Genomic DNA, 26124 nt, shown 5'->3' with positions numbered 1-26124 from the left:
GGTAGAAAGGTGCAGGGATGGATGGATAGGCGGGTAGGTGGATGGATACATAGGTGGATGGATGGATAAACAGGTGGATGGGTGGATGGATAGATAGGTGGATTAATGGATAGATAGGTGGATGGGTGCATGGATAGATAGGTGGATTAATGGATAGCTAGGTGGATGTATGGATGGATAGATAGGTGGATGTATGGATGGGTGGATGTATGGATGGATAGACAGGTGGATGGATGGATGGATGGATGGATGGATGGATGGATGGACGGATGGATGCATGCATGGATGTAGGCTCCTGTTTCTATATTTTATTAAAACAATTTCAACACTACTTCAACATGGCCGTCTGCGACATGCTGAAGAAAAGCCAAATTCGGGAAAATTTGGAAAAGTCGACTTGGACTGTTTGGTCAACTGGAGGAAGAGTTAGGATAATCGTCAACATCCAGCATCCCACTCCTCAGCACCAAACGCACAGAACATCTGTCAAGTGTCAGGAAGCAGCAGGTGGCGGGTGGTGAGGGCTCCACAAACCACCCGCGGGAGCCCCATGAACACTGGGATGTGTCCAGTTCCACAGCAGGTGCACACCAGCAGTCTAAGCTTCTGTGTGCATAAATGGAGTGTGCCTGTATATGTCAGAGGGGTGTGTGTCTGTGTGTGTGTGTGCATGTATATTTGGGCATCTGCAGTGCACGTATGTGTGGGTTTTGTGTGCATGCACGGGTGTGTAGGTGGGTTCTGTGTATGTATATGTGTATGTGGTTGTGTGTGTGCATATATGCAGGTGCATGTATGTGTGGGTTTGTGTATGTGCATATGTGTAGATGTGTTTTGTGTACATGTAGAGGTGTATTTTGTGGGTTTCTGTGTGCATGCGTGTGTAGCATATTGGTGTTTTTTGTGTGCATAGGTGTCAGTGGATGTTCATGTGGGTTTGTGTGTGCATATGTGTAGATGTGTTTTGTGTACATGTAGAGGTGTATTCTGTGGGTTTCTGTGTGCATGCGTGTGTGTAGTATATTGGTGTTTTTTGTGTGCATAGGTGTCAGTGGATGTTCATGTGGGTTTGTGTGTGCATATGTAGGTGTGCGTAGTGTGTGTGTTTCTATGTGCCTATGGATAGATGCATGTATGTGTGGGTTGCGTATTGCACAGGTGTAGGTGTTATGTGTGCCTATGTGTAGATGCATGTATACGTGGGTTTGTGAGTGTATGTGTAGGTGTGTGCAGTGTGTATATGTCTTTTTCATGTGTAGATGTGCAGTGGCATATATGTGTATGTGCATGTGTCAGTGTGTGTATAGGTGTAGGTGTTTGTGTGTGCATGTGTAGGTGTGTGCATTGTGGGTGTGTGCATGTGTAAATGTGTGTAGTGTGCAGATGTTTCCATCTGTGCACATGTGTAGGTGCATGTGTGCATGCATTTTGTGTGTGTGCACGTGTCACTGTGTATGCACATGTGTGTATGGGTTTGTGTGTGTATGTGTAGATGTGTATAGAGTGCAGGTGTGTTTCTATCTGTGCATATGTGTAGGTGCATGTTTTGTGTGTGCTCACGTGTAGTTGTGTAAGGGTTTGTATATGCATGTATAGGTGTGTTTTGAGTATGTCCGTATGTGTAGCTGTGCCTGTGTCTCCTTGTATGCTTGTGTGTGTGTCTGTGTGTGCTTATGGCTGCGTGTGTGCTTCCGTGTGTATCAACATGAGTAGAAAGTAGAGGAAACCCACAGATCAGCCCCTGTGGCCCCGTGCCAGCTATCAGAGAGTAGTCCTTTCCACAACCCCAGAGCTTCAAAACGGCTGTTTCTATAACAGAGCGCTTGCCAGACACAACAAACGCAAATACAGCTCCTCTCCCAGCTCACGGCAGATCTTTAGACAGCAGCAAGGGGGGATCCCACTGATCCTGAGTAAACCATAAGGCAGGCACACAGACACGTATATACATCCATTCATGTTCATATGTTTACACAGAAATCTTTAACTGTCTTTTTCGAAGTTTTATTATCTTTTTTATTTATTTACATCTTACCTCACATATTTATTCGTGGTGCAAACACTTCAAATCTACTGTCTTAGGCATTTTCAAGCATACTATGTCTTCTTTTTTTATTATTATAAAGTTCTGGGGTACATGTGCAGAAAGCGCGGGTTTGTTATTACACAGGTATACACGTGCCATGGTGGTTGCTGCATCCATCACCCCTTCATCTACGTTAGGTATTTCTCCTAATGTTAGCCCTCCCTAATCCCTCCACCCCCTGCTGTCCCTCCCCTAGCCCCCTACCCGGGAACAGGCCCCAGTGTGTGATGTTCCCCTCCCTGTGTCCATCTGTTCTCCTTGTTTGACACCCACTTATGAGTGAGAACATGTGGCGTTTGATTTTCTGTTCCTGTGTTAGTTTGCTGAGAATGACGGTTTCCAGCTTCACCCATGTCCCTGCAAAGGACGTGAACTCATCCGTTTTTATGGCTGCATAGTATTCCACGGTGTATATGTGCCACATTTTCTTTATCATCAGTCTATCGCTGATGGGCATTTCGGTCGGTTCCAAGTCTTTGCTATTGTGAACAGTGTCGCAATGAACATATGTGTGCATGTGTCTTTATAGTTGAATGTTACATAACAAACAACTCCATCAAAAAGTGGGTGAAGGGTATGAACAGACACTTCTCAAAAGAAGATATTTATGAGGCCAATAAACATAAGAAAGAAAGCTCATCATCACTGGTCATTAGAGAAATGCAAATCAAAACCATATTGAGATACCATCTCACGCCAGTTAGAATGGCGATCATTAAAACATCTGGAGAGAACAGATGCTGGAGAGGATGTGGAGAAATAGGAACACTTTACACTGTTGGTGGGAGTGTAAGTCAGCTCAACCATTGTGGAAGACAGTGTGGCGATTCCTCAAGGACCTGGAAATAGAAACTCCATTTGGCCGAGCAATCGTATTACTGGGTATATACCCAAAGGATGATAAGCCATACAATGCGTTCTTACTAACCACAGTCACTACGAGTACAACAGAGCCCTTGAACTGGTCTCTTCCTCTGTCGTGGAAACGTTGTCTCCTTTAACTAAGCGTCACTTCCCCACTTCTCCCCCAGCCCCTTGGTAACCACCATGCCACTCTCTGCTCCTATGAGCTGGGCGTTTTTAGATTACATCTGAGTGTGTTTCGGTCGTAGGGTATTAGCGTTTCTGTGCGTGACTTACTTCACCAAACACCAGCACCTCCAGTTCCAGCCATGTTGTTGCAAATGGTAGGACCTCCTTCTTTTTCAAGGCTGAATACTATTCCACTGTGACTATACCATATTTTCTTTCTTCATTTAATAGCTTTATGGGGGCACAGTTTACCTACCACGAAATGCACTCATTCGAGGTGTGCAAATTCCTGACTTTTAGTGAATGGACAGAGTTGATGTGCCCCGTTTTCTTTACGCGTTCATCCCCTGATGGGCCGTTCCGTGGATTGCGTGTCTTGGCTGCTGTCAATGGCATGCGATAGACACGGAAATGCAGAGTGTCTCTCTGACATCCTGAATTCCTTTCCCTTTCTTATCCCAACTATCTATATATGGGGACTTGCCCTGACTTGCTGGGAATGCCCGAAGGCTTCAAAGTCACCTCTACAAGTCTACATATGTAGATATATAACAGAGACACTGCTAGATCAATCCTTGTTTCTATTTCCTCGAAACTCTCTTCCCCGGAAATGACAGAACCGTGAGCTGCCTTGAAGGCTTACCTCTGTGACTGCCTCAGCGATAGGCATGACTTCTAAACCTTACGGGTATTCCCAGCAAGTGACGGCCAGTCCCCACCCTCTCTGCCCCAACAAAGAGATTCCAAGAGTAGATAACGTATTCTTTAGAAGGAAAGACAAGCTCTTTAGAAAGATAGGAGGACTCAGTAATAAACAGAGAGAAACCTCAGAATACTTAAAAAAAAAAAATGCAGCAGCAGTGACAAAAAAAAAAAAAACAAACCCACACATGTGAAAGTGAAATACGGGTATTATTTTTATGTGTCATCCTTCTTATCTCTGTAATTTCACCCTCATAAAGAGGAGATGATCACAGACACCATCACTAAAGAAACAAAACAAAGCAAAATAGGACAATCCCCTTCAAGTGACTCATCCTCGCAAGCTTCAGGAAATACTCAGAAAACAGCAGTCAACGGGGAAGGAGACACATTCCTCGGAAGGTTTCTAAGACCACGGATAAAGAAAATGTGGCACATAGACACTGTGGAATACTATGCAGCCATGAAAAAGGATGAGTTCATGTCCTTTGCAGGGACATGGATGAAGCTGGAAACCGTCATTCTCGGCAAACTGACACAGGAACAGAAAACCAAACACGGCATGTTCTCACGCATAAGTGGGTGTTGAACAATGAGAACACATGGACACAGGGAGGGGAACATCACACACCTGGGCCTGTTGGGGGTGGGGGGGCTAGGGGAGGGATAGTGGCCTTCATTCCCCAGGATGCCCCACGACCAGAAGACAAAGCAGGACCTCTCCTCTCAGGCTCCCTCCCACCCCCTTCACTGCCACGCCCAGCTACCGGACACAGAATACGCAGTCCAAGCCTGAGGATGGCTGCGCATTTCCACCGAAAGGGCGTGTCAGGTGCAAAATCGCAGGGCACCAGGGAAACACAGCATGATCTCAACGCTTCCCTCAGGCAGGAAAGGGCTCCTGGTTTGCTGAGTCTTTGCATCTGTCCCTGGGCCTTGGAAGGGGGCGGGGGGGTATGCTGGGGGGGAGAGGGTGGGTTTTGCACACCCAGATGTCTCCAATCCTCCCCCAACCACCTTGGGCTTTCCATCCATGCTTCCTGCTGGGCAGCCTCTGGCTTCACCAGCTCCTCATGTGCTCTTTGCAACCAAGACACAATTTGGATTTTTCCAACGCAGGCCCTGGGTGTGTGTGTGCATGTCTGTGTACGCGCATGTGCACGTGTGGATGTGATCGTGTGTGCACGTGTATTTCAGATGCATGCTTATGTGTTCATGTGGTTTGTGTGTGTGCAGGAATGTGTGTGTCCAGGTGTGTATGCACGGGTGTGTGGTGTGGGCACACACGTGTGCATACCTATGTGTCTGTATGTGCATTGCATGTGTGTGCACACGTCGTGAGGATGTGCTCATGTGTGCACGTGTATTTCACAGATGCATGCTTATGTGTTCATGTGGTTTCTGTGTGTGTACGCATGTGTGTGCTCATGCGGGTATGTGTGGGTGTGTGGTACGGGCACATATGTGTGCATGCATATATGTGTGTGCAGTTGCATGTATGTGCACGTGCGTATGCATTCATGTGCACCCATGTGAGTATGCTGAATGCACATCTGTTTGCACGTGTATGTGTGCAAATGCACTGCATGAACGTATGTGTGCAAATGTTCGTGTGTGTGCGCCTGTGTGCTTGTGTGCATATGTGTGAGAAATATGCACACCAGTGTGCATGCATGTATGTGCATGCCTGCGCATTACAGGAGTATGTGCATGTGTTTGTGTTTTCATGTGTGCTCATGTGTACACGTGTGGCTTGCTGTGTGGGAGAAGACATGTACATTAATGTGACTATGCATTACATGAGTGTGCATCGTGTGTGTGCCTGTGTATGTGTGGTTTGCTGTATGTGCACGCACATGTATATGTGTGCATGCACACGTGTGTCTGTCCGTCTGCTTGATAACACCGTCTCCATGGCCCGCCACTTCCCTGGCCCAGCTTGCCCCTCCCATCCTCCTCCATCATCCCGAGTCTGCCGGCCTCGTCCTCCACATGACTTCCCATCCTGTTCATAGCCACTGACCTGGAACCCGGTATCACTGGGACGCTCCCTCCTTCCCCTGCTCCACCTGCCCTCCAAGGCTGCACCCACAGTGAGGACTCCCGGGCCCACTGAGCGTTCCTTCCACTGACCCCAACCCCTCCTCCATGGCTCTCACACAAACCCAGTAGCAGGGGAGGGCACAGGACCTGCCAGCACCGGCATCACCCCGCCCAAGTCCGCACTGCCAGCTTTCCCAGTGCTTCAGGGCTACGGCTGACGTCACCACCGCGTACCCAAACCCACCGCTCCTGGGACCCCACGCTCAGCCAACGGGGTCCAAGACAAGCCTGGGAGTGCATGGCAAAGGACACAGTGTGCGCTCCCGGCCTCCGCCCCTTCTCCCGCCGTCTGCGCTCAACCCCCGTCCCCGGAGAACTCCCCCGGTCCCGCGGCAGGAGCTTGTCTCCCAGTCTTATCTGTGGGCCGGCGTCACTCCATGACGTCCGAAGGACAAGGCCACCACAGGAGAGACAAGCGCAAGCACTCTATCAGGAAGCTCGGGCCCTGGACCTCAGACCCCATCTCCCACAGCAGGGCAGGCCCTCCGCTGCCTGCAACGCCTCCTTTCCCCAGACACGGAGTTCCACCCTCACCGTTTTCTCCAGGAGTGACACTTAAGACAGCTCCCCAAACGCCACGTGATAGAGAGTAGGGGAGAAAGGGAGGGGACCAGCTCTCGGTTTCACATAGCAGCCTGCATCACTCATACTCAGGGGATCACTCCCTGCTGGACTCTGGTGCGGCAGATACCTCTGAGGCTGACCTTTCAGGTGTGTGTGTGAGGGATGGAGTCCCCCAGGTGTGTGTGAGGGATGGAGTCCCCCAGGTGTGTGTGAGGGATGGACTCCCCCAGGTGTGTGTGAGGGATGGACTCCCCCAGGTGTGTGTGAGGGATGGACTCCCCCAGGTGTGTGTGAGGGATGGACTCCCCCAGGTGTGTGTGAGGGATGGAGTCCCCCAGGTGTGTGTGAGGGATGGAGTCCCCCAGGTGTGTGTGAGGGATGGAGTCCCCCAGGTGTGTGTGAGGGATGGACTCTCCCAGGTGTGTGTGAGGGATGGAGTCCCCAGGTGTGTGTGAGGGATGGACTCCCCCAGGTGTGTGTGAGGGATGGACTCCCCCAGGTGTGTGTGAGGGATGGCGTCCCCCAGGTGTGTGTGAGGGATGGACTCCCCCAGGTGTGTGTGAGGGATGGACTCCCGCAGGTGTGTGTGAGGGATGGAGTCCCCCAGGTGTGTGTGAGGGATGGAGCCCCCCAGGTGTGTGTGACCTCCTGGGAATGCAGGCAGCCTCATTTTTCCCAGCCCGCTTTCAAGATGGAGTCCCCCTAAGGCTGGGGTGGTGTCATCCCAGCACTTGCGGAGGCAGAGGTGTGCGGATCACCTGAGGTCAGGGGTTCGAGACCAGCCTGGCCAACATGGTAAAATTCTGTCTCTACTGAAAATACAGAAATTAGCCAGGGGTGGTGACGGGTGCCGGTGGTCCTAGCTACTTGAGAGGCTGAGGCAGGAGAATCACTTGAACCCGGGAGGCGGAGGTTGCAGTGAGCTGAGATCACGCCATTGCCCTCCAGCCTGGGCGGCAACAGTGAAACTGTCTGTCTCTCTGTCCTCTCTCTCTCTCTCTCTCTCTCTCTGTCCTCTCTGTCTCTCTCTCTCTCTCTCTCTCTGTCTCTCTCTCTCTCTCTGTCTCTCTTTGTCTCTCTCTCTGTTTGTCTCTCTGTCTCACACACACACACACACACACACACACACACACACAAAGATATATAAAATAGCCATCAAAATGGCAACAAGATATGGACTTCATTAAAAATTAAAATTAATTGCAGTCTCCCAGGTGTGTATAAACGAATGCCAATGCACGTGCTATGGGCTTGAAGCCTCATGGGGAAGCACACCCAGTCACCGATCCCGAGAGTGAGTAAATGCATCTCTCTAAATGAATCTTCCACCTCGTAACAAAGTCCACTGCTCTCTTTATTTCCGAGGCCTCGTCTTCCAATTCCTCACATTCCCTGGGCTTTTTGGGTGGTAGGCAGGAAACTGTGGGCTCCCCACAGACACCCCTACTTCCCTTTTCGCTCCTGAAACTGACCTCCAGGGTCCACAAATGTGAAAAAAACACCAGCAAAACCCACCCAGCAGGAGCTGCAAGCAGGCCCTCAGGAAGAGGGAGCCCGGGAGAGGACGCAGGTGCCGGTGTGGAACGTTCAGCTTCTCTGCAAACTTGCGAAGACACCCCACCCTCAGCAGAACCCCCGACCGCCACTGTGGTTTCTAACGGGCCCCCTCGCAGCTCCAGATGTTTCTGGGACGAGGCCACATAACTCATCAGGACAAGGCGGAACGGACCTCAGATGTCATGAGTCACCCTGAGAACACACTTTCTACTGATTCAAACCGTGTTTTTCGTTTCACATCAGCCAGGCAACTCAAAACACAGGAGGGACCCACAGTGAAGTCCCCAAGGCCATGTGGGGCATTTGAGCTCCTGCGGAAGGTGAGCAGGGCTTGCACAAAGTACGAATGCCCTCCACCCTGGCAATGGCAGGAACGTGCTCCACCTGGGCAAACCCAGAGTACCTACATGGATCCGATCCAATCCGATCCCATCCCCTCCCCTCCCCTCCCCTCCCCTCTGTCTCCCCATCCCCTCCCCTCCCCTCCCCTCCACTACCTGGACTCCCCTCCCCTCCCCTCCCCCCCACTTCCACTCCCCTCCTCTCCTCCTCTCTCCCCTCCCCTCCCCTATCTTCCCCTCTCTTCTCTCCCGCTCCCCTCCCCTCCTTTCTCCCCTCCTCTCTCTCCATCTCCGTCCCCTTCCCTCTTTTCTCCCCCTCCCTTCCCCTCCCCTCCACTACCTGGACTCCCCTTGCCTCCCCCTCTCTCCCTCCCCACTCCCTTCCACTCCCCTCCTCTCTCCCCTCCCCTCCCCATCTTCCCCTCTCCCTTCTCTCCCCTCCTCTCTCCCCGTCTCCCTCCCCTTCCCTCTTTTCTCCCCCTCCCCTCCTCCTCTCTCCCTCTCCCCTCCCCTCCCCTCTCCTGACCTCCAATACCTGGATTTCCCTCCCCTACCTTCCCCTCTCCCTTCTCTCCCCCTCTCCTCCCCTCCCCTCCTTTCTCCCTTCCTCTCCTCCTCTCCTCACCCCTCCTTTCTCCCTCTTTCCCTCCCCACCCCTCCTTTCTCCCCCTCCTTTCCTCCTCTCTTCCCCTCCCCTTCCCTTTTCTCCTCTCTTCCCCTCCTCTTCCCTCTCCTCCCCTTACTCCCCCTCCACTCCTCTCCCCTCTTCCCATCCACTCTTCTCCCATCCTCTCCTTTCGTCCTCTTTACCCTCCCCTCTCCCCTCTCCCCTCCCTTCTTCCTCTCTCCTCACCTCTCCCCTCCCCTCTCCTCCCCTCCTCACCTCTCCCCTTCTCTCTCCCCCTCCTCTCCTTTCTCCCCCTCCCCTCTCCTCCCCTCCTCTTGTTTCCTTTTATCTTTTTTTAAGGAGGAGAGCTGGTACTTGGATACTCTTCTTTCTGTTCCCCTCCCCTCCCCTTCCTTCCCCTCCCCTCCCCTTTAGAGGGCAACAGAGCGAGACTCCGTCTCAAAGAAAGAATCAGCTGGCCATGGTGGTGAGCACCTGTACACCCAGCTACTCGGGAGACTGAGGCAGGGGAATAGCTGGAACCCGGGAGGCAAAGGTTGCAGTGAGCCGAGGTTGAGCCACCGCACTCCAGCCTGGGCGACACAGTTAGACTCCGTCTCAAAAAGAAAAAAGAAAATGCCTGCACATTGGAGGGAGCAGCTGAAGTCTCGTGTGGTAACACCAGTAGGCAGCTGACACATTTCTTACTATTTTATTCAAATAGTCGAAACACCCTTATTTTTCTGTTGCTAAAAACACAATTGCTCTGGAAGTACTGTCCTCTTTTTCAAGATGTGTCACCGGGGAGATGACTGGTCACAGGATACAGTTTCCAGGAGACAGAAGTAACTTCAGGGCAGCTGAGACGCACCATGGCGACTGCAGTTAGCGCCAGCGCCTGGAGTATTTGCAAATGACCAAGAGTCCAGTCGTGAGTGTTCTCACCACACACACACACACACACACACACATCCTGCAAAGTCTGTGAGGTCATTCACCATAAACGCATATACATCAAGACGCCACGTGCCACTGCATAAATAGATACAGCGTGTATTTGTCAATTAAAAGAAAGAAACACCTCATTAAAATAAATCTGGCTCCTAGATCTTTGTTGTCATAAATAGTTTCTGAAATACACTACACCAGAGCATCACAGCTGCAGAACTACCCCAGGGCTGCCTCCAGCGTCCTGTCAGTAAGTGGACTTGTGCCAGCGACTGAATAACTGAGTATAGAAAACACGACGTAATCACTGCAACAGATTACGGACGAGAGCAAGGAATTCCAAGTTCACCCAACACCCTACACTTTAGATGTGACCACTGAGTCCAACACGGTCTGTTCACGCCAGGGAAAGGCACGAAAGCAGAGGCTGGCAGTGGCCGCTGGGCTCCGGAAACTCTCTCTGCCTGTGAGCTATACATAAGAATGGGCTTCATGTCTCTAGCGATAGTTAAACTCACCTCTCTGTCTTACAAGCTTGAAAACTATACACAGATGCCCAGGCACCATGGCTCACACTTATAATCCCAATACTTTGGAAGGCCGAGGAGGGAGGATCGCTTGAGCCCAGGAGTTCGAGACCAGCCTGGGCAATACGATGAAACCCCGTCTTTACAAAAAAAAAAAAAAATGCAAAAATTAGACAGGTGTGGTGGTGCACACCCATGGTCCTGGCTACTTGGGAGGCTGACGTGGGAGGATGGCCTGAGTCTGGGGAGGCCGAGGTTGCAGGGAGCTGAGATTGAACCACAGCACTCCAGCCTGCAGAACAGACAGAGACCCTGCCTCAAAAAAATAGGCAGGGCATGGTGGCTCACACCTGTAATCCCAGCACTTTGGGAGATTGAGGCAGGCAGATCACTGAGGTCAGGAGTCGGAGACCAGCCTGGCCAACATGGCGAAACCCCTTCTCTACTAAATTAGCTGAGCATGGTGGCATGTGCCTGTAGTCCCAGCCACTCAGGAGGCTGAGGCATGAGATTCTCTTGAACTCGGCAGGCGGAGGTTGCAGTGAGCTGAGATTGCGCCACTGCACTCCAGCCTGGGTGACAGAACAAGACTGTGTCTCAAAAAAAAAATGTGTGTGTATATATATATATATTTGGAAATATATGTATATTTGGAAATATATATATATATGTACTTGGAAATATAGATATACATGTATTTGGAAACATATATATGTATTCAGAAATATATATATGTACTTGGAAAATATATAAATATTACAGTTTTATATGTGGAATTACATGCAGTTTAACCACCTGCATATATATGTGTGTGTGATATATTTCAAAAACATATATATATATTTTTTTTTTTTTGAGCCTCAAAACTGAAGGTAAGAGTTTTGTTTGGGCTGGGCTGAGCATGCCTTTTATATGTATATATTTCTATGTGTATGTGTGTGTGTGTGTGTGTGTGTGTGTATGCAGGTGGTTCAATTGCATATAATTCCTTGTCTGAGGTGGCCCAAGGTAACATCTGTATCTGCTTTATCCTGTGACGACAGCACGAGGGTGCAGAGGTGATGTAACAAGCTCTTTTCTGTAATTTATAATATGTTAGGTAAGAAGTGGGAAGCTTTCTTTTGTTCTCGTGCCATCACTCTGGGACCGCCCCCTGAGCTGTGCCAAGTTTTACATGAGGCCAGAGAATGCTGTGAAGGTTGGGTCTGGGCTCAGCACGTCTCACACCAGCAGCTCTCGGAATCTTCCTGCGAGGGGCTTGGGGAGACAAGGAACCCTGGGTCTCACCCCCAGACATTTTGATTTTGTGGTCTGGGGCGAGGTTCATGAGTCTGCGCATTTTTTTTTTTGAGACAGAGTCTTGCTCTGTCCCCAGGCTGGAGGGTACTGGCACGATCTCTGCTCACTGAAACCTCCATCTCCCGGGTTCAAGCCATTCCCCTGCCTCAGCCTCCTGAGTAACTGAGACTACAGGCATGAGCCACCATGCCTGGCTAACTTTTGTGTGTGTGTATTTTAGTAGAGACGGGGTTTCACCATGTTGGCCAGGATGGTCTCGATCTCCTGACCTCATGATCCGCCCACCTCTGCCTCCCAAAGTGCCGGGATTACAGGCATGAGCCACCGTGCCCGGCCCAGCCTGCATTTTTAACAAACTTTAGGGTGATGCTGAAGGACTCTACCTTCAGGAGTTTTGGGGCTCAGAGGACAGCAAGGCAGGGCTGCCCAGGGCTCCCCACTCTCTGTCCCTGTCACCCCTTCCGCAGGCAGATGCTAGCTCCAGGCCACGTCCCTACAGGAAACTGAGTCATACCTCCCAAGGCTAACGTGGAAACGGGAAACTGTCTTAGAGTCCTCAGCACTTTTTCCAGCCTCATCCCCAGTCACTTCCCAGCTGCTATCTCAAACTGGTCTCTGCCCTGTTGTTTGGGGCTAGCTCCAAATAACCCCTCCTCCGCCGATCCCCGGTCCCAACTGTTAGCCCTTCACGGAGCCCTTGGTGTCTCTGTAAAATGATGCAAGGCCAACACACACACACACACACACAGACACACACACAGAGACACACACACACAGAGACACACACAGAGACACAGAGGCACACTCACAGACACACACAGACACATACACAGACACACACACACACAGACACACACAGACACACACACACAGAGACAAACACAGAGACACAGAGGCACACTCACAGACACACACAGACACATACACAGACACACACACAGACACACACACAGATACACAGACACAGACACACAGACACAGGCACACACACACAGATACACAGACACAGACACACACAGACACATACAGACACACAGGCACACACATACAGAGGCACACACACAGATACACAGACACAGAGACACACAGGCACACACACAGATACATAGACACAGAGACACAGAGGCACACTCAGACACACACATAGACACACACAGAGACACACAGGCACACACACAGATATACAGACACAGAGACACAGAGGCACACTCACAGACATACACAGACACACACACACACAAACAGATACATAGACACACACACAGAGACACAGAGGCACACTCACAGACACACACACAAACACACACAGATACATAGACATACACACAGAGACACACACAGATACATAGACACACAGAGATACATAGGCACACTCACAGACACACACACACAGACACAGAGACACACAGGCACACACACAGATACACAGACACAGAGACACACACACAGAGACACACAGGCACACACAGAGACACACAGGCACACACACAGATACACAGACACAGAGGCACACTCACAAACACACACACAGAGACACACAGGCACACACGCAGATATACAGACACAGAGACAGAGGCACACTCACACACACACAGACACACACACACAGATACATAGACATACACACAGAGACACACACAGATACATAGACACACAGAGATAGAGGCACACTCACAGACACACACACAGACACAGAGACACACAGGCACACACACAGATACACAGACACAGACACACAGGCACACACACAAACACAGACACACAAACACATAGACACACATAAACACACACAGACACAGACACACACACATAGACACACAGACACACACAGAGACACACACGCACAGTAACATACACAGAGACATACACACATACACACAGAGACACACACACAGAGACACAGGCACACAGAGAGACACACAGAGAGACACACAGAGACACACAGAGACACACACAGACACACACATAGACACACACAGACACACACAAAGCAGCTCAGATTGTTCATCACAGCTTTGTTATTCAAAGTAGTGACGTTTCATGAAGACTCAGCGAACACTGAATCAGCGCACAGTGAACTGTTGCTCCTAGGGAAAGACCGGGCTGGCTTCCCAGAGGTCATCAACCCATCAATACCTAAGCACGTCTTGCGTGGGTTTCTGTTTGAAGACACCGTAGTGAATACACATCGTGGAGCCACTCGCACTGGTCTCGAAGCTAACAGCGCTGAAACTTGTGCCTAAATGCAGCTCATCAGATGTGTATTTCCGCAGGAGAGCATCCTAGCTTTCCCCGTACTTAGGGAGGTGAGGTACCACGTCAGCAAAGACTTGGGGATATTTGAAAGCACAAATTCGCTGACAAAAAGCAGGAAAACACAAAACCCAGCACTCAAGTAGACCTTGAAAAGAACCCTGTCGACCATCTGCGGTGGCACAAGAAGGCAGCGTTTTGCTTTGTTGAACTTCAACTGAGAACACGTGGTATTGAGAAGCTCAATTCTGGTCGGGCGCGGCGGCTCACACCTGTAATCCCAGCACTTTGGGAAGCTGAGGTGGGTGGCTCACTTGAGGCCAGGAGTTCGAGATTAGCCTGGCCAACATGGCGAAACTCCGTCTCTACTAAAAACACAAACAATTACCCAGGCACCTGTCATCCCAGCCACTCGGGAAGCTGAGGCAGGAGAATCGCTTGAACCCGGGAGGCGGAGGTTACAGTGAGTTGAGATCGTGCCACTTCACTCCAGCTCTGTCCTGGGCGACAGAGCGAGACTCCATCTCAGAAAAACTGAACAAAAAAGTTCAGTTTTTCTGCTGTTCTGTGCATGTACAAAAAATGCCGAGTGTAAGGAGAGGAACAGAAAAGGTAACGACTGGGTCTGGCCTTTATACCACGGTGATGAAATCATCTGCACAACAAACACTCATGACACGTGTCTGCCTATGTAACAAACTCTCACGTGTATCCCCGAATCAAAAATGAAAGTTCCAAATAAAAAAAAAACTAAATGCCAGGAATACTGATGAGAGGATTACAAATACATTTTAGTGAGGGGGCAAGTTCACGAATACAGAATCCTTGAATGATGAAGGTTGTGTGTACACAGGTTAAAACGATAACAGTACTTGTCATGGTGTCCAAAATATATCATTCGCTTTCTCAGAAAATTTAAAATCTCTCGCCCTCTGCAACATCCTGTGAATTAGGTTGTTACACCATGGGACTGATAGAGGCGTGTCCTGGTGTGTGGAAGGAAGGTCACAGAATTTGGGCCCCTCATCTGCCTCACTGCATCCTCTACCAGGCCACGAAAGCCTATCCCTTCTTTCTGAACCGGGAAAACTTCTACTCACCCCTCAAGGCTGTGGCAGAATGTCACCTTCTCCAGGAAGCCCTCTGTGATCCTCTTCCGTGGCCAACCCAAGTGCTTTCTCACAAGCATGTGTAAGAGGCGATTTGTAAGGGCATTACAGTTTAAGGAGCACGGCTGCAGACTTCAGTTCTCAACTCCAGCAGCAAATCACACACATCGGAGGGGTTTTCCTAAATCCTCACGCCCGGGCCAATTAAATCAGAAACTTTCCAAGGTGAGATGCAGGTGTGTATATTTTAAAGCCTACCCATGTGATGCAAACGTGTGGTCAACTCTGCAGGCAGACACCTGTTACAGATTCTTACTTCCTTAATATGTCTAAAGAGAGCTTGTCTCTTCTCTTCTACCTCTGCTGACTTATCCAGGCTCTGCTAAAAATAGCACCGGCCCCTCCGACCTGTTCTCCGTGCTACCACCCAAAGAGGGGCCTTCGGCATGTTAAGTGTCCCTGCAGAGCCTGCAGGTTAAGGGTCTGCGTCAAACCGTTCAGGGGAACTCACATCTGCACTCCTCAGCAATGGCAACAGAGGCGGCCATATGGCTCTGCAGCTCCTATAGTCTGAGATGAACTGCAGCTTCCCCATCCTCACTCTCACTGCTTCTCTACCAGGGTGAGACAGTCTTCGTCTTCCTTACATCTGCCTCCCTCTGCTCATTCTCGGAAGCTTAGCTTCCAGGGAGGACCCCTCCTGGGAGAACTCTCTCTGACCCCCTGCGCGAGTGTGGTCCCTGCTCTGTGCTTCCAGACATTCAGGGCTTCCATGCCCAAACTGATACCCTGGTCATTACTGCCCAGGCAGAGAACACAAAACGGGGACCAGGTATGTCTTCTCTGTGCCCACAGGAAACAGCACCAAGAACAGAGGGAGCATTTAACTTCAACATATGTTGGCTAAAGGAATACACAAAAGAGCCAAGGACTGGGAGGGAGGATGAACGGCAGGTAAGTGGATGGATGGGTGGGTGGGTGGGTGGGTGGGTGCGTGGATGGATGGATGGATTAATGGATGAATGGATGCATGGATGCATGGGTGAGTGAGTGGATAAATTAATGAGTAGGTGGATGGTTGGGTGGATACATCGGTAGTTGGCTGGATGAGTGTAAGGATGGGCAGTGATGGGATGGATGGTGGATAGGTGGATGGGTGAATTGATGAATGGGTGGGTGAGTATATAGGTGAATGGATGGATGGAAAGGTAGATGGATGCATGGATGGATAGGTGGATGGATGGATGGATGGATAGGTGGATGGATGGATGGATAGGTGGATGGATGGATGGATAGATAGGTGGATGGATGGATGGATGGATAGATAGGTGGATGGATGGATGGATGGATAGATAGGTGGATGGACGGATGGATGGATGGATAGATAGGTGGATGGATGGATGGATAGATAGGTGGATGGATGGGTGGGTGGGTGCGTGGATGGATGGATGGGTGGGTGGGTGCGTGGATGGATGGATGGATGGATGGATGGATGCATGGATGGATGCATGGATGTATGGGTGGGTGAGTGGATAAATTAATGAGTAGGTGGATGGTTGGGTGGATGGATGGGTAGTTGGCTGGATGAGTGGAAGGATGGGCAGTGATGGGATGGATGGTAGATAGGTGGATGGATGGTTGTGTGTATTGATGAGTAGGTGGGTATGTAGGTGGATGGATGGATGGATGGATAGATAGGTGGATGGATGGATGGATAGATAGGTGGATGGATGGATAGATGGATAGGTGGATGGGTGGGTGGGTGGATGGATTGATGAATGAATAAATGGAGGGGTAGCTGAGTGGATGAGTGGGTGGATAGATGGCAGGTGGATGGATGGATTGGTAGGTAGGTGGGTGGATGGATGGATAGATGGATGAATAGATAAGTGGATGGATGGATAAATGGGTGAATGGATGGATGGACGGGTAAACTGTTGAAGAATGGGTTAATGGATGGATAGATGAGTGATGGATAGATGACTACCAATTGATGAGTGGCTGGATGAACTAAAAGTGTGGATGAATAGATGGATGTATGTGTGGATGGAAAGATGGGTAGATGGATAGATGGATGGATGAACAGATGCATGAATGGACGGGTAAATGAATGGGAGGATGGATGGAGGATGGATGGATGGATGGACAGGTGCATGAATGGATACATAAATGAATGGGAGGTTGGATGGATGGATGCATGGATGAATGGATGGATGCAAAGTGAATGGAAGGATGGGTTGATGGATGGATGGATAAATGGATGGATGGATGGATGCATACATGCATGGATGAATGGGTAAATGGATGGAAGGACATATGTACACCTAGAACACAGAGACCCTGAGGAGCTGGAGAGGCCTCAGTGACTGGTCTGAGACAAGATTCAAGGGAGTTTTCTTCCATATCAAAATGCCCATTGCTGATTCAGGACATTCTCCTCCCCTTCAAGTCACACAAGTGGTGAAGGCAGGTGTCCCTCAGGGTCCACAAGGCTGGGCCTGGAGAGGTCTGTTCACCCTGCACATGCAGCTACCAACTCCCAGGCCCAGCAGCCCCTATGCCCAGGTGGGTTGATGGGTGGATGGGTGGATGGGTGGGTGGATGGATGGACGGATGGATGGACTCATGTCCATGAGCATTTTTCCCCACGCTGACTACGTGATCACCAGCAAGCTCCTGAACTCTCTAACCCCAGCGTCTTTATCTACAAAAATCCCACGAGATATATCTTAAGGGCTTGCTGAAGAGAACAGACTGAATGCTCTTTGAATAATGTAGTCCACAGCACAGACATTCACATTCGAGAACCAGTCATGGGAAATCGCACGTAGGAGGGGATAAACAGAATATCCGCTAGAATAACAATTCAGTGGGTTTGGCAACTGAGCCACACATGCAGAGCCTCCGAGGAGCTTCTGAAAATTCCTAAGAGCGGGGTGTAAACCCAACACTTTGCAAGGCCAAGGCAGGTGGAAGGCTTGAGTCCAGGAGTTCAAGACTAGCCTGGGCAACATAGAAAGACCCTGTCGCTACAAAAAAAAAATATTGCCTCAAAAAATTAAAATAAAAACGCCTAACACATCTATAAAGCAGGCTACCCAGAAAGTCCTGGGCAAGAGTGACTTTTCCAAGCTTCCTGCAACGGGGCCAAAGCTGAGAACCTCGGATCTAGGTCAGCAAGAGCCAATGGACGGGGGTCAAGCAGGTCTGCATCTGAAACCGTCACCCAGAAATCAGGAATGCAGGAGGGACGGGCGTCACAGATGCTAGTGTGTTCTTAGCCTGGACTCTGTAGGATTAAAATATTAAAATGTGCCCACTAGCCTGGCCAACAGAGCGAAACTCTGTCTCTAACTACACACAAGAGGCTCAGAGCCCGGGGGTTCGAGGCTGCTGTGAGCCGAGATCACACCACTGCGCTCCAGCCTGGGCAACAGAGTGAGATCCTGTCTCAAAAAATAATAATAATATTGCAGTCTGAGCATGGTGGCTCACGCCTGCAACCCCAGCATTTTGGGAGGCTGAGGTGGGTTCTTGAGCCCAGGAGTTCGAGACTGGCCTGGGCAACATAGTGAGACCCCTATTCTACAAAAAGATTTAAAAAATTAAATCTGAGCGTGGCACATGCCTGTGGTCCCAGCTCCTCAAAAGGCTGAGGTGAGAGAGTCACCTGAGCCCAGGAGGTCGATTGCAGTGAGCTACGATCATGCCACTGCACTCCAGCCTGGGAAAGTTTAAAATAAAATTTAAAAAAGATTACAGGCCGCCGCCCAGTGATACGTTTATGATATGATGAGTGTGTAAGGGGCTTGCGGTTTAAGAGTGGAAGCCGCTTCCCAGACGTGGCTGTAGCTGTCCGTGTTGTGTGTCTATTGGACGCTACGTTAGACCACAACCACAGCCTCTTGAGTAAAGACCTCAACATGGGAGGCCCTCTACCTTCATGGTGGCCTCTGCAGGGTCCGCAGAAGTCGCGTGTTCATATCTGTCTCCTGCTTGCCACATCCAAACCTTCCCCGTCCTGCTATTCTAGGTGTGAATCTCTGCATTAAATGCCTAACTCTGTGTGTGTGTCCCTTCAACTGCTGAGAACGTTTCGTGCTGAACTCATCGAAGACAGCCCCGTGTTAATTCACATTTAGAACCAACCCCTTCCCCCCAGAAGAATAAAACCAGCAGCAGCCGCAGGAGAGGCTGACTGGCAATCTTTGAGACCTGGCAGTAGTTATAACATCTCTGTGCCTCCAGAAGTCCCTTGGCCCTGAAGGACAGTGCAGTGTGTTTATTCTTGTCATCATTCCCGTCCATCGTGTTCCCGCAGATACGAAGGCTCCTTCGGGTCAGCATCCCCTCGTGGATCAATGCTTGCCAGGGCGCATTTAGACGATGATTTTGCAGGGTCAGGCAAAGCAGACACAAACAGAGCCTTCTCCGGCTGCACTGTGTCCCACGAGTAAGGCGTGCAGAGTCTCTGCAATGTAACAGCTCTGGCTGGTCTGCTGCCGCCTCAGGAAGGACCGGCAGCTCAACTGATTACATTATTATTATCATTATTGAGACGGAGGCTCACTCTGTCACCAGGCCGGAGTGCAGTGGCGCCATCTCGGCTCACTGCAACCTCCGCCTCCCGGGTTCAAGCCATTCTCCTGCCTCAGCCTCCCGAGTAGCTGGCACCTGCCACCATGGCTAATTTTTGTATTTTTAGTAGAGATGGGGTTTCAGCATGTTGGCCAGGGTGGTCTCGATCCCTTGACCTCGTGCTCCGCCTGCCTCGGCCTCACAAAGTGCTGGGATGACAGGCGTGAGCCACCGCGCCCGGCCCCAGTTACACTGTTATCAGCTTTTAAACCGTGCCCTCAGAGAAACGGCTTTGCTCCCCAAAAAGTCGCAGCAAAGCACTCCTCCAGATGCTTGTCAAAAACAGAGGGCCCACCCCAGCCTAGAACACCACTAAAAGTTGAGAAAGCAAAGTGCTTTAAAGGGGTTTGCAACCGCTTTCAAACTCATCCAGCTGCTGCCTGCGGTGACAGACAGGGTTTCGATCTCAGCCCAGCCCACCCGGACAGAGAGCGCAGAACAAGCTTTGCCCGTCCTGCTTCTTCAGCAAGGCTTTCCACGCACCCCGCGAGGATTTTCTCCTCTCCTCGGATGAATTTTCTTTGCAGAGCCGGTGGCTGCACGCTCCTTTCGCAGCCCACTTGAAAAACGCTGGTTTGAATCTGACTCGGCGGGGAGAAGAAAGGAAGTTTCTGGCTTCCTGCTTGGCGGAAATGTTCTTGCGATGACTGGGAGACCGCACGAGGTGAGGCGTGGTGGCAACCGTGACTCATTCTAAAAACAAACCCGAGAAACACGCCCATGGCCATCTCCCCAAAACTCGCCAAGGAACCACGCCAAGAAAGAATACCCAACAGGAAATTCAAGAAGAGGAAGTCCTTCTGGTCTCTAGAGATGTGAAAGGTATCTGTTGGACAAACAGTACTAGAAATGGTGGTGAATAACCGTGTTTCAGCCAAGAGACTGGGCTCAATCAAAAAAGAACAGCAGCAAAGCCTCAAGCCCTGGCCAGCGTGCAGCCCGCAGCTCCAGGAGCCCACGGTCACCAGCAATCCCCACCCCACCTCCCCAGCAGGGAGAACACAGGGGAACCACGGAACCACGGAACCACTGACGGCAGGTGAAAATAAAACCTCACAGGCCGGGATGCTGAACCGCAGGACTCGGAATGAGGAAGCTTCCCTGCCATCTCGTTCTCTCCCCGGAAGACTCAGAGTCCTTCGTCTTTGTCTTGCCAATGCTCTAAAAACGGACTGTCCTTTGCTGAGGACACTAGAGCAGCTGGAATTCCAACCCTCCTCCTTGAAAAGGACCCATGCCTGGGTCTCCCCCATGTATCAGTGAAAAGCGCATGACAAAGTTTGCTTTGTTTTCCCCTTGTTAAGCCGTCTTTGGTTACAGGAGTCCCTTCCAAGTAAGAATGCAGGACAGCTGATTTTAAAAATGATTTTTCAGGTGGCTCACACCTGTAATCCCAGCACTTTGGGAGGCTAAGGTGGGCAGATCACTTGAGGCCAGGAATTCGAGGCCAGGCTGGCCAACAGGGTGAAACCCCGTCTCTACTAGAAATACAAAAATTAGCCAGGTGTGCTGGTGCACACCTGAAATCCCAGCTATTCGGGTGGCTGAGGCAGGAGAGCCACCTGAACCCAGGAGGCAGACGTTGCGGTGAGCCGAGATCCTGCCATTGCACTCCAGCCTGGGTGACACAGCGAGACTGTCTCAAAAAAAAAAAAAAAAAAAGTTTTTTTTCAGTCTGGGCAACATAGCAAGACCCTGTCTCTACAAAGAAATGTAAAAGTGGCCAGGCATGGTGGTGTGTGCCTGTAGTCCCAGCTACTGCAGAAGCTGAGGTGGGAGGATTGCTTGAGCCCAGGAGGTGGAGGCTGCAGTGAGCCCTGATCAAACCCCTGCACTCCAGTCTAGGCAACAGAGCAAGACCTCCAACCTCAAAAAAATATTTTTCAGCCTGGCCAACATAGCGAAACCTCATCTCTACTAAATATACAAAAATTAGCCAGACATGGCGTTGCATGCCTGTAATCCCAGCTAACTGGGAGGCTGAGGCAGGAGAACTGCTTGAACTATGAGCCGAGATGGCACCACTGCACTCCAGCCTGGCAACAGAGATTCCATCTATAAAAAAACAAAATCAAACTGCTCTTCCTTTGCACCCCTAAAGACACACAGGTCTTATTTCTTACCGTGTCTATACATCACAAAGGACACGATTCTTTTCCCCTAAAGTAACGAGAGTGATCTGAAAATGTTCAGCCCAACTGAAAAGCACCACACGCTCCATGTGGCTAGTGAGAAGTCCATCTCCCTTGGGGAAGATACCTAAGTTAGAAAGCGTTCCAGACCGCATCCATGAAATCCTGCCACGATTCCTAAGTGCTGAATTGGTGAAAGTGTCGTATGCGCTGCATTTCTTTCTAAATGACAGCATGAAACCACTGTAGGGCCTTCCAGAAGAAAAGTGGCTTCCAAACAAACAAATGAAAAATCAGGTTCTTGAATATCTCCAAAGTGTAAACACAAGTATTTGTCCTTACATGAAAACTGTGTCTCACAGACAGAGAAAGGAGAAAGAGCTAAAGCAGGGAGGTTTTTTATTTGCTTGTTTGTTTTTTGAGACTGAGTCTCTCTGTGTTACCCAGGTGTTTTTTGAGACCGAGTCTCTCTGTGTCGCCCAGGCTGGAGTTCAGTGACACGATCTCAGCTCACTGCAACCTCTGCTTCCCGAGCTCAGGCAAGTCTCGTGACTCAGCCTCCCAAGTAACTGGGATTGTAGGCGTGCACCACCACGCCCGGTTAATTTTTCTTTTTAGTAGAGTCTGGGTTTCCCACGTTGGCCAGGCTGGTCTGGAACTCTTGGCCTCATGTGATCCCACCGGCCCTGGCCTCCCAAAGTGCTGGGATTACAGGTGTGAGCCACCTCGCCCGGCCTAAAAGCAGGCAGTTAAATGCAAAACAATCAACTTTTACCAGAGCCAAACGGCTGGCCGAAAATCAAGGCAAACTCGCTGGAGGATAAAACCCACTTCCTCTGCCCAGAAGGCAGAAACGTTCCCCTAATAACCTCTACGCACCCCCAGGGGCAGCAGACAGGAGCGCAGGAGAGGCCGAGAAAGCGAAGCGCAGGCTTGCTCTGCTGGGGTGAAGGAATCCTGAAGAGACCTGGTATGGTTCCACAGATGTGGCTCACGTAGGCGTCTGGAGGTTTTCAAACTGCCCAGGCTGCTGTGCCTGCCGGGGTCAAAACAGCCTTTTCTGGAGAGCAGGGATGCATCGGGTGTGTTCTACGCTACCGTCAGGGATGGGACACTCCCAACCGCAGGGCCAGCCCTAAATCTGTGCATACATACAACTCCCAAGCCCTCCTCCCGGTTTTCCACCCTCAACACGACTGGCACCTGGCACCAGATGAGTTCCTTGTGCTGGGAGCTGTCCTGGGCCTCAAAGGGTTCTGAGAGGCTTCCCTGAGCAGCCTTTTCCACGGCAGGATGGTGGCAGGTCCCACCGTCTTCTGAGGGCCAATGTCGCCCTGGGGGGGATGTCCTCCTCTCTACAAAGCTGGTGCCTCCTCGTTTCCTCTGCAGCCTTCCCGCCTCCTCCATCCGTCCCATCTATGCCCCTGAGTATTTATGAAGACACCAAGGAATACAGGGGCCTGGGTCCCCAAAACGCTGAGATCAGGCCAGGGCTGTCCGCATCTGTGTGAGGCCCTCCCCCTAGGCTCCGTGTGTGTGTCTGTGTGTGTCTCTGTGTGTTTGTGTGTCTGTGTGTGTCTGTGTGTCTGTGTGTGTCTGAGATCAGGCCAGGGCTGTCGGCATCTGTGTGAGGCCCTCCCCCCAGGCTCCGTGTGTGTGTCTGTGTGTGTCGGTGTGTCTGTGTGTGTGCGCATGTGTGTGTCTGTGTGTGTCTGAGCATCACCAACTCAAAGGTGAAGTTTCCTGATGAAACAACACGTGTATTAATATGACTGGGACAGGGGGTTTCCATCTCCATCTCTAGTAGGGTGGCACTGAGAAGGGTCCCCCAAGGACATCCAGCCGCGCTGAGGACCCAGCCTTCGTCTGCGATTGGAAGGAGAGACTGGCCCCTGCTATCTCCCTGTCCGCTGCCCTCCGCACCCACCCGCTCCCTATGCAGCCACCCTTCCCTGGACGCAAAGTCTCAGCAGTCTCGGGGTCCCTAAGCTCAGTTTGCTTCCAAAACCAGGGAGCTCCAGATGAACACTACTGTGGGCTTAAAAAGTGTGCAAATAGCTTGTCTTGCGCTCAGAGAAGATAAGGCTTTACCCCCCTCTCTCCTTTAATGACTAGTAAAGCCGGACCAGCCGGCAATTCTGTCCCCAGGGCTTCAAAACCCAGCCAAGCCCCTCACCAAGCTCCACCACTTGGAACGCCTGAGTTATTTAGTGCTGGACTACAGCGGTCCCTGTCGCCCCGTCTCCTGTCCGCCTGTTTAGCTGCCTCTCTTCTGGAAACTACATTCTTCAGACACCAGAACTCTTTTGTATATATTTTGCCGACCCCCAGCACACAGCAGCTGCAAAGGAGGGACGGAATCAATGCATGAAGGATGAAGAAATGCGTTAGCACACAGACGAGGGAAAACGCCCTTTGCAGGTGCCTGGGGAGCAAATGCAGCTGATCAAACCCCACAGAGCCGTCCCGCCGGCGGCGCAGCCTGCTAAGGAAAAAAGAGAGAAACAGGAAGCCGCGTCTGGAACCTCCCTGCGGGCTGTAAAACGCCTCCAAGTTTTACAAAACGGAGCCGGCTACACCGTCTGTCCACTCTACCAAGTGAAAGCGCCGCCGGGTAGCGTTTAAAGAGCGTGTAAACCCATTAGCAGCTCCTCCCTAAAAACAGAGACCAGGCCTCGTCACCGCAGCTCCGGGCTGAGCTACGTCCTGTCAACACCAGCAGGAAATTTCGCGGCACAGACCGGGCCTCCTCTGCCCTCCCAGAGCTGGGCGTTCCCGCCTCTCATTCCTCAATTCGTCCAGCCCTGATAAGGCCGGTCAAGTCTACACCGCCTGCAAGCCGCTCTTCTTAAAAGCCTGCCCACAGGAAGGGGCAGAAACGCACCGGCTAGTGGAATGGATAGCACATCGCACCCAGCGGGGTCCCCGTTTCCCTTTCGACGCGAGGGAAACAGAAAAACACGAGTAAATAATAATAACCAGAACGAGGCCCGGTTTAGGGCGCGGGAGGGTGACCGTGGCTCCCGCCTCTCTGGATACTTCTTCTGTTTTCCCAACTCTCCAGCGCTACAGATGGCGAATTTCCTAACCACGCGTTTCCTTCCGAAATCCCCGGGGCCTGCATCCACACAGGATCTTTGAACAGTTTCAGGGCTCGAAGTTTGTTTCCAACTTTGCCTTCCCCTCCCCCCATCCTCCGGGCTCCCAGCGATTCCAAATTTAGGCCCGGGACGCAGGGCGTGGCTCCGAGAGGCGACTCCAGCGCGGCCTCGGCGCGCGGCCTAAAGACGCGAGTCCCAGACCCTGGGGGGACAGAGCGGGGTGGGGTCAGGGGCTGATGCCAATGGGCAGGGATCCGTTAGAGAGTCGCCGGGATGAGGAAGAATGAAATGCCACCTCTCCCAAGGTCCCCCCCACCTTTAAGAGTTTGCGCCTCCGACAACAAACGCTGACCTTTTCCCTCTGGAATGCGACTCCCACCCGGCCCCAGGGAGTGAACTGGGGAGAAAGCGGGCGCCTCCTCCGTGCCTGGACCCCCCGCCCCCGGCCACAGCGCGTCCCGCCGCGGTTAGGAACGGGGGTCCCCGTGTCCCCGCGGGGCGCCCCCCAATTCCGCACCCGCGAGCGGATCCCCAGGCCCGGCCCGCGCCCCCCGAATCCCGCCGCTGGCTCACCCGGGGCGGCCACCAAACCGCGGAGCAGGCCGAGGAGCAGCAGCAGCGCCAGCGCAGACCCGCGGGCCATGGTGCGCCCAGTGCGCGCAGGGACGCTCCCGAGTGCAGCGCGCGGGCGGTGGCGGCGGCGGGACTGGCACCCCCGGGCCGTGTGGGGCGGAGCTCGGAAGGACCCGAAGAGGGCGGGTGAGGGGAGCCGCCCCGCAGGCTCAGCCCCGGCTGCGCCCGCCCCGCCCCGCCCCACCACACCCCGGCCTCGGCGCGCTTAGGAGGGGCGGGAACGCCGGGCCGGGGGAGGGGACCGAGAAGGAGGCGGGCAGGGCCGAGGGGAGCACGGGACACCCCCTCCCTTCCCAGCACACTGTGGAGTCCCCACACCCACAGTCCCGTCTCCAGGACGCCCAGGAGGCGCCGACCCGGAGCAAAGTGAAGGAAAGTGCGGATCCCCCACCTCTCTGCACCCCCGTAAATTGCACGCCCCACGGAGGCCCCTAAGTATAGTGGCACAAAACTGCCGCGCTTCTTGGAAACCTATAGCCCCCAAATCCCCTC

General features: G+C 51.8%; 1 protein-coding gene across 3 annotated transcripts in view; it reads right to left on the bottom strand.

Moving 5' to 3' along the window:
• CD99 (CD99 molecule (Xg blood group)) overlaps window positions 1–25648 on the bottom strand; it is a 56964-nt gene extending 31316 nt beyond the window's left edge. For all 3 annotated transcript variants that reach the window (XM_012471706.3, XM_021677283.2, XM_012471707.3), the window contains exon 1: window positions 25573–25648. In XM_012471706.3, coding sequence (XP_012327129.1) covers window positions 25573–25642 — 70 coding nt within the window. In that variant the 5' untranslated portion in view covers window positions 25643–25648. The remainder of the gene's footprint in view (window positions 1–25572) is intronic.
• Between the last annotated feature and the right edge of the window lie 476 nt (window positions 25649–26124).

This window comes from Aotus nancymaae, unplaced genomic scaffold, assembly GCF_030222135.1.
Source record: "Aotus nancymaae isolate 86718 unplaced genomic scaffold, 86718_ANA_hifiasm-v0.15.2.pri h1tg000111l, whole genome shotgun sequence".
Classification (NCBI taxonomy): Eukaryota; Metazoa; Chordata; class Mammalia; order Primates; family Aotidae; genus Aotus; species Aotus nancymaae.
Note: the sequence above shows the minus strand (reverse complement) of the source record. Positions and strands in the feature narration are given on the sequence as shown.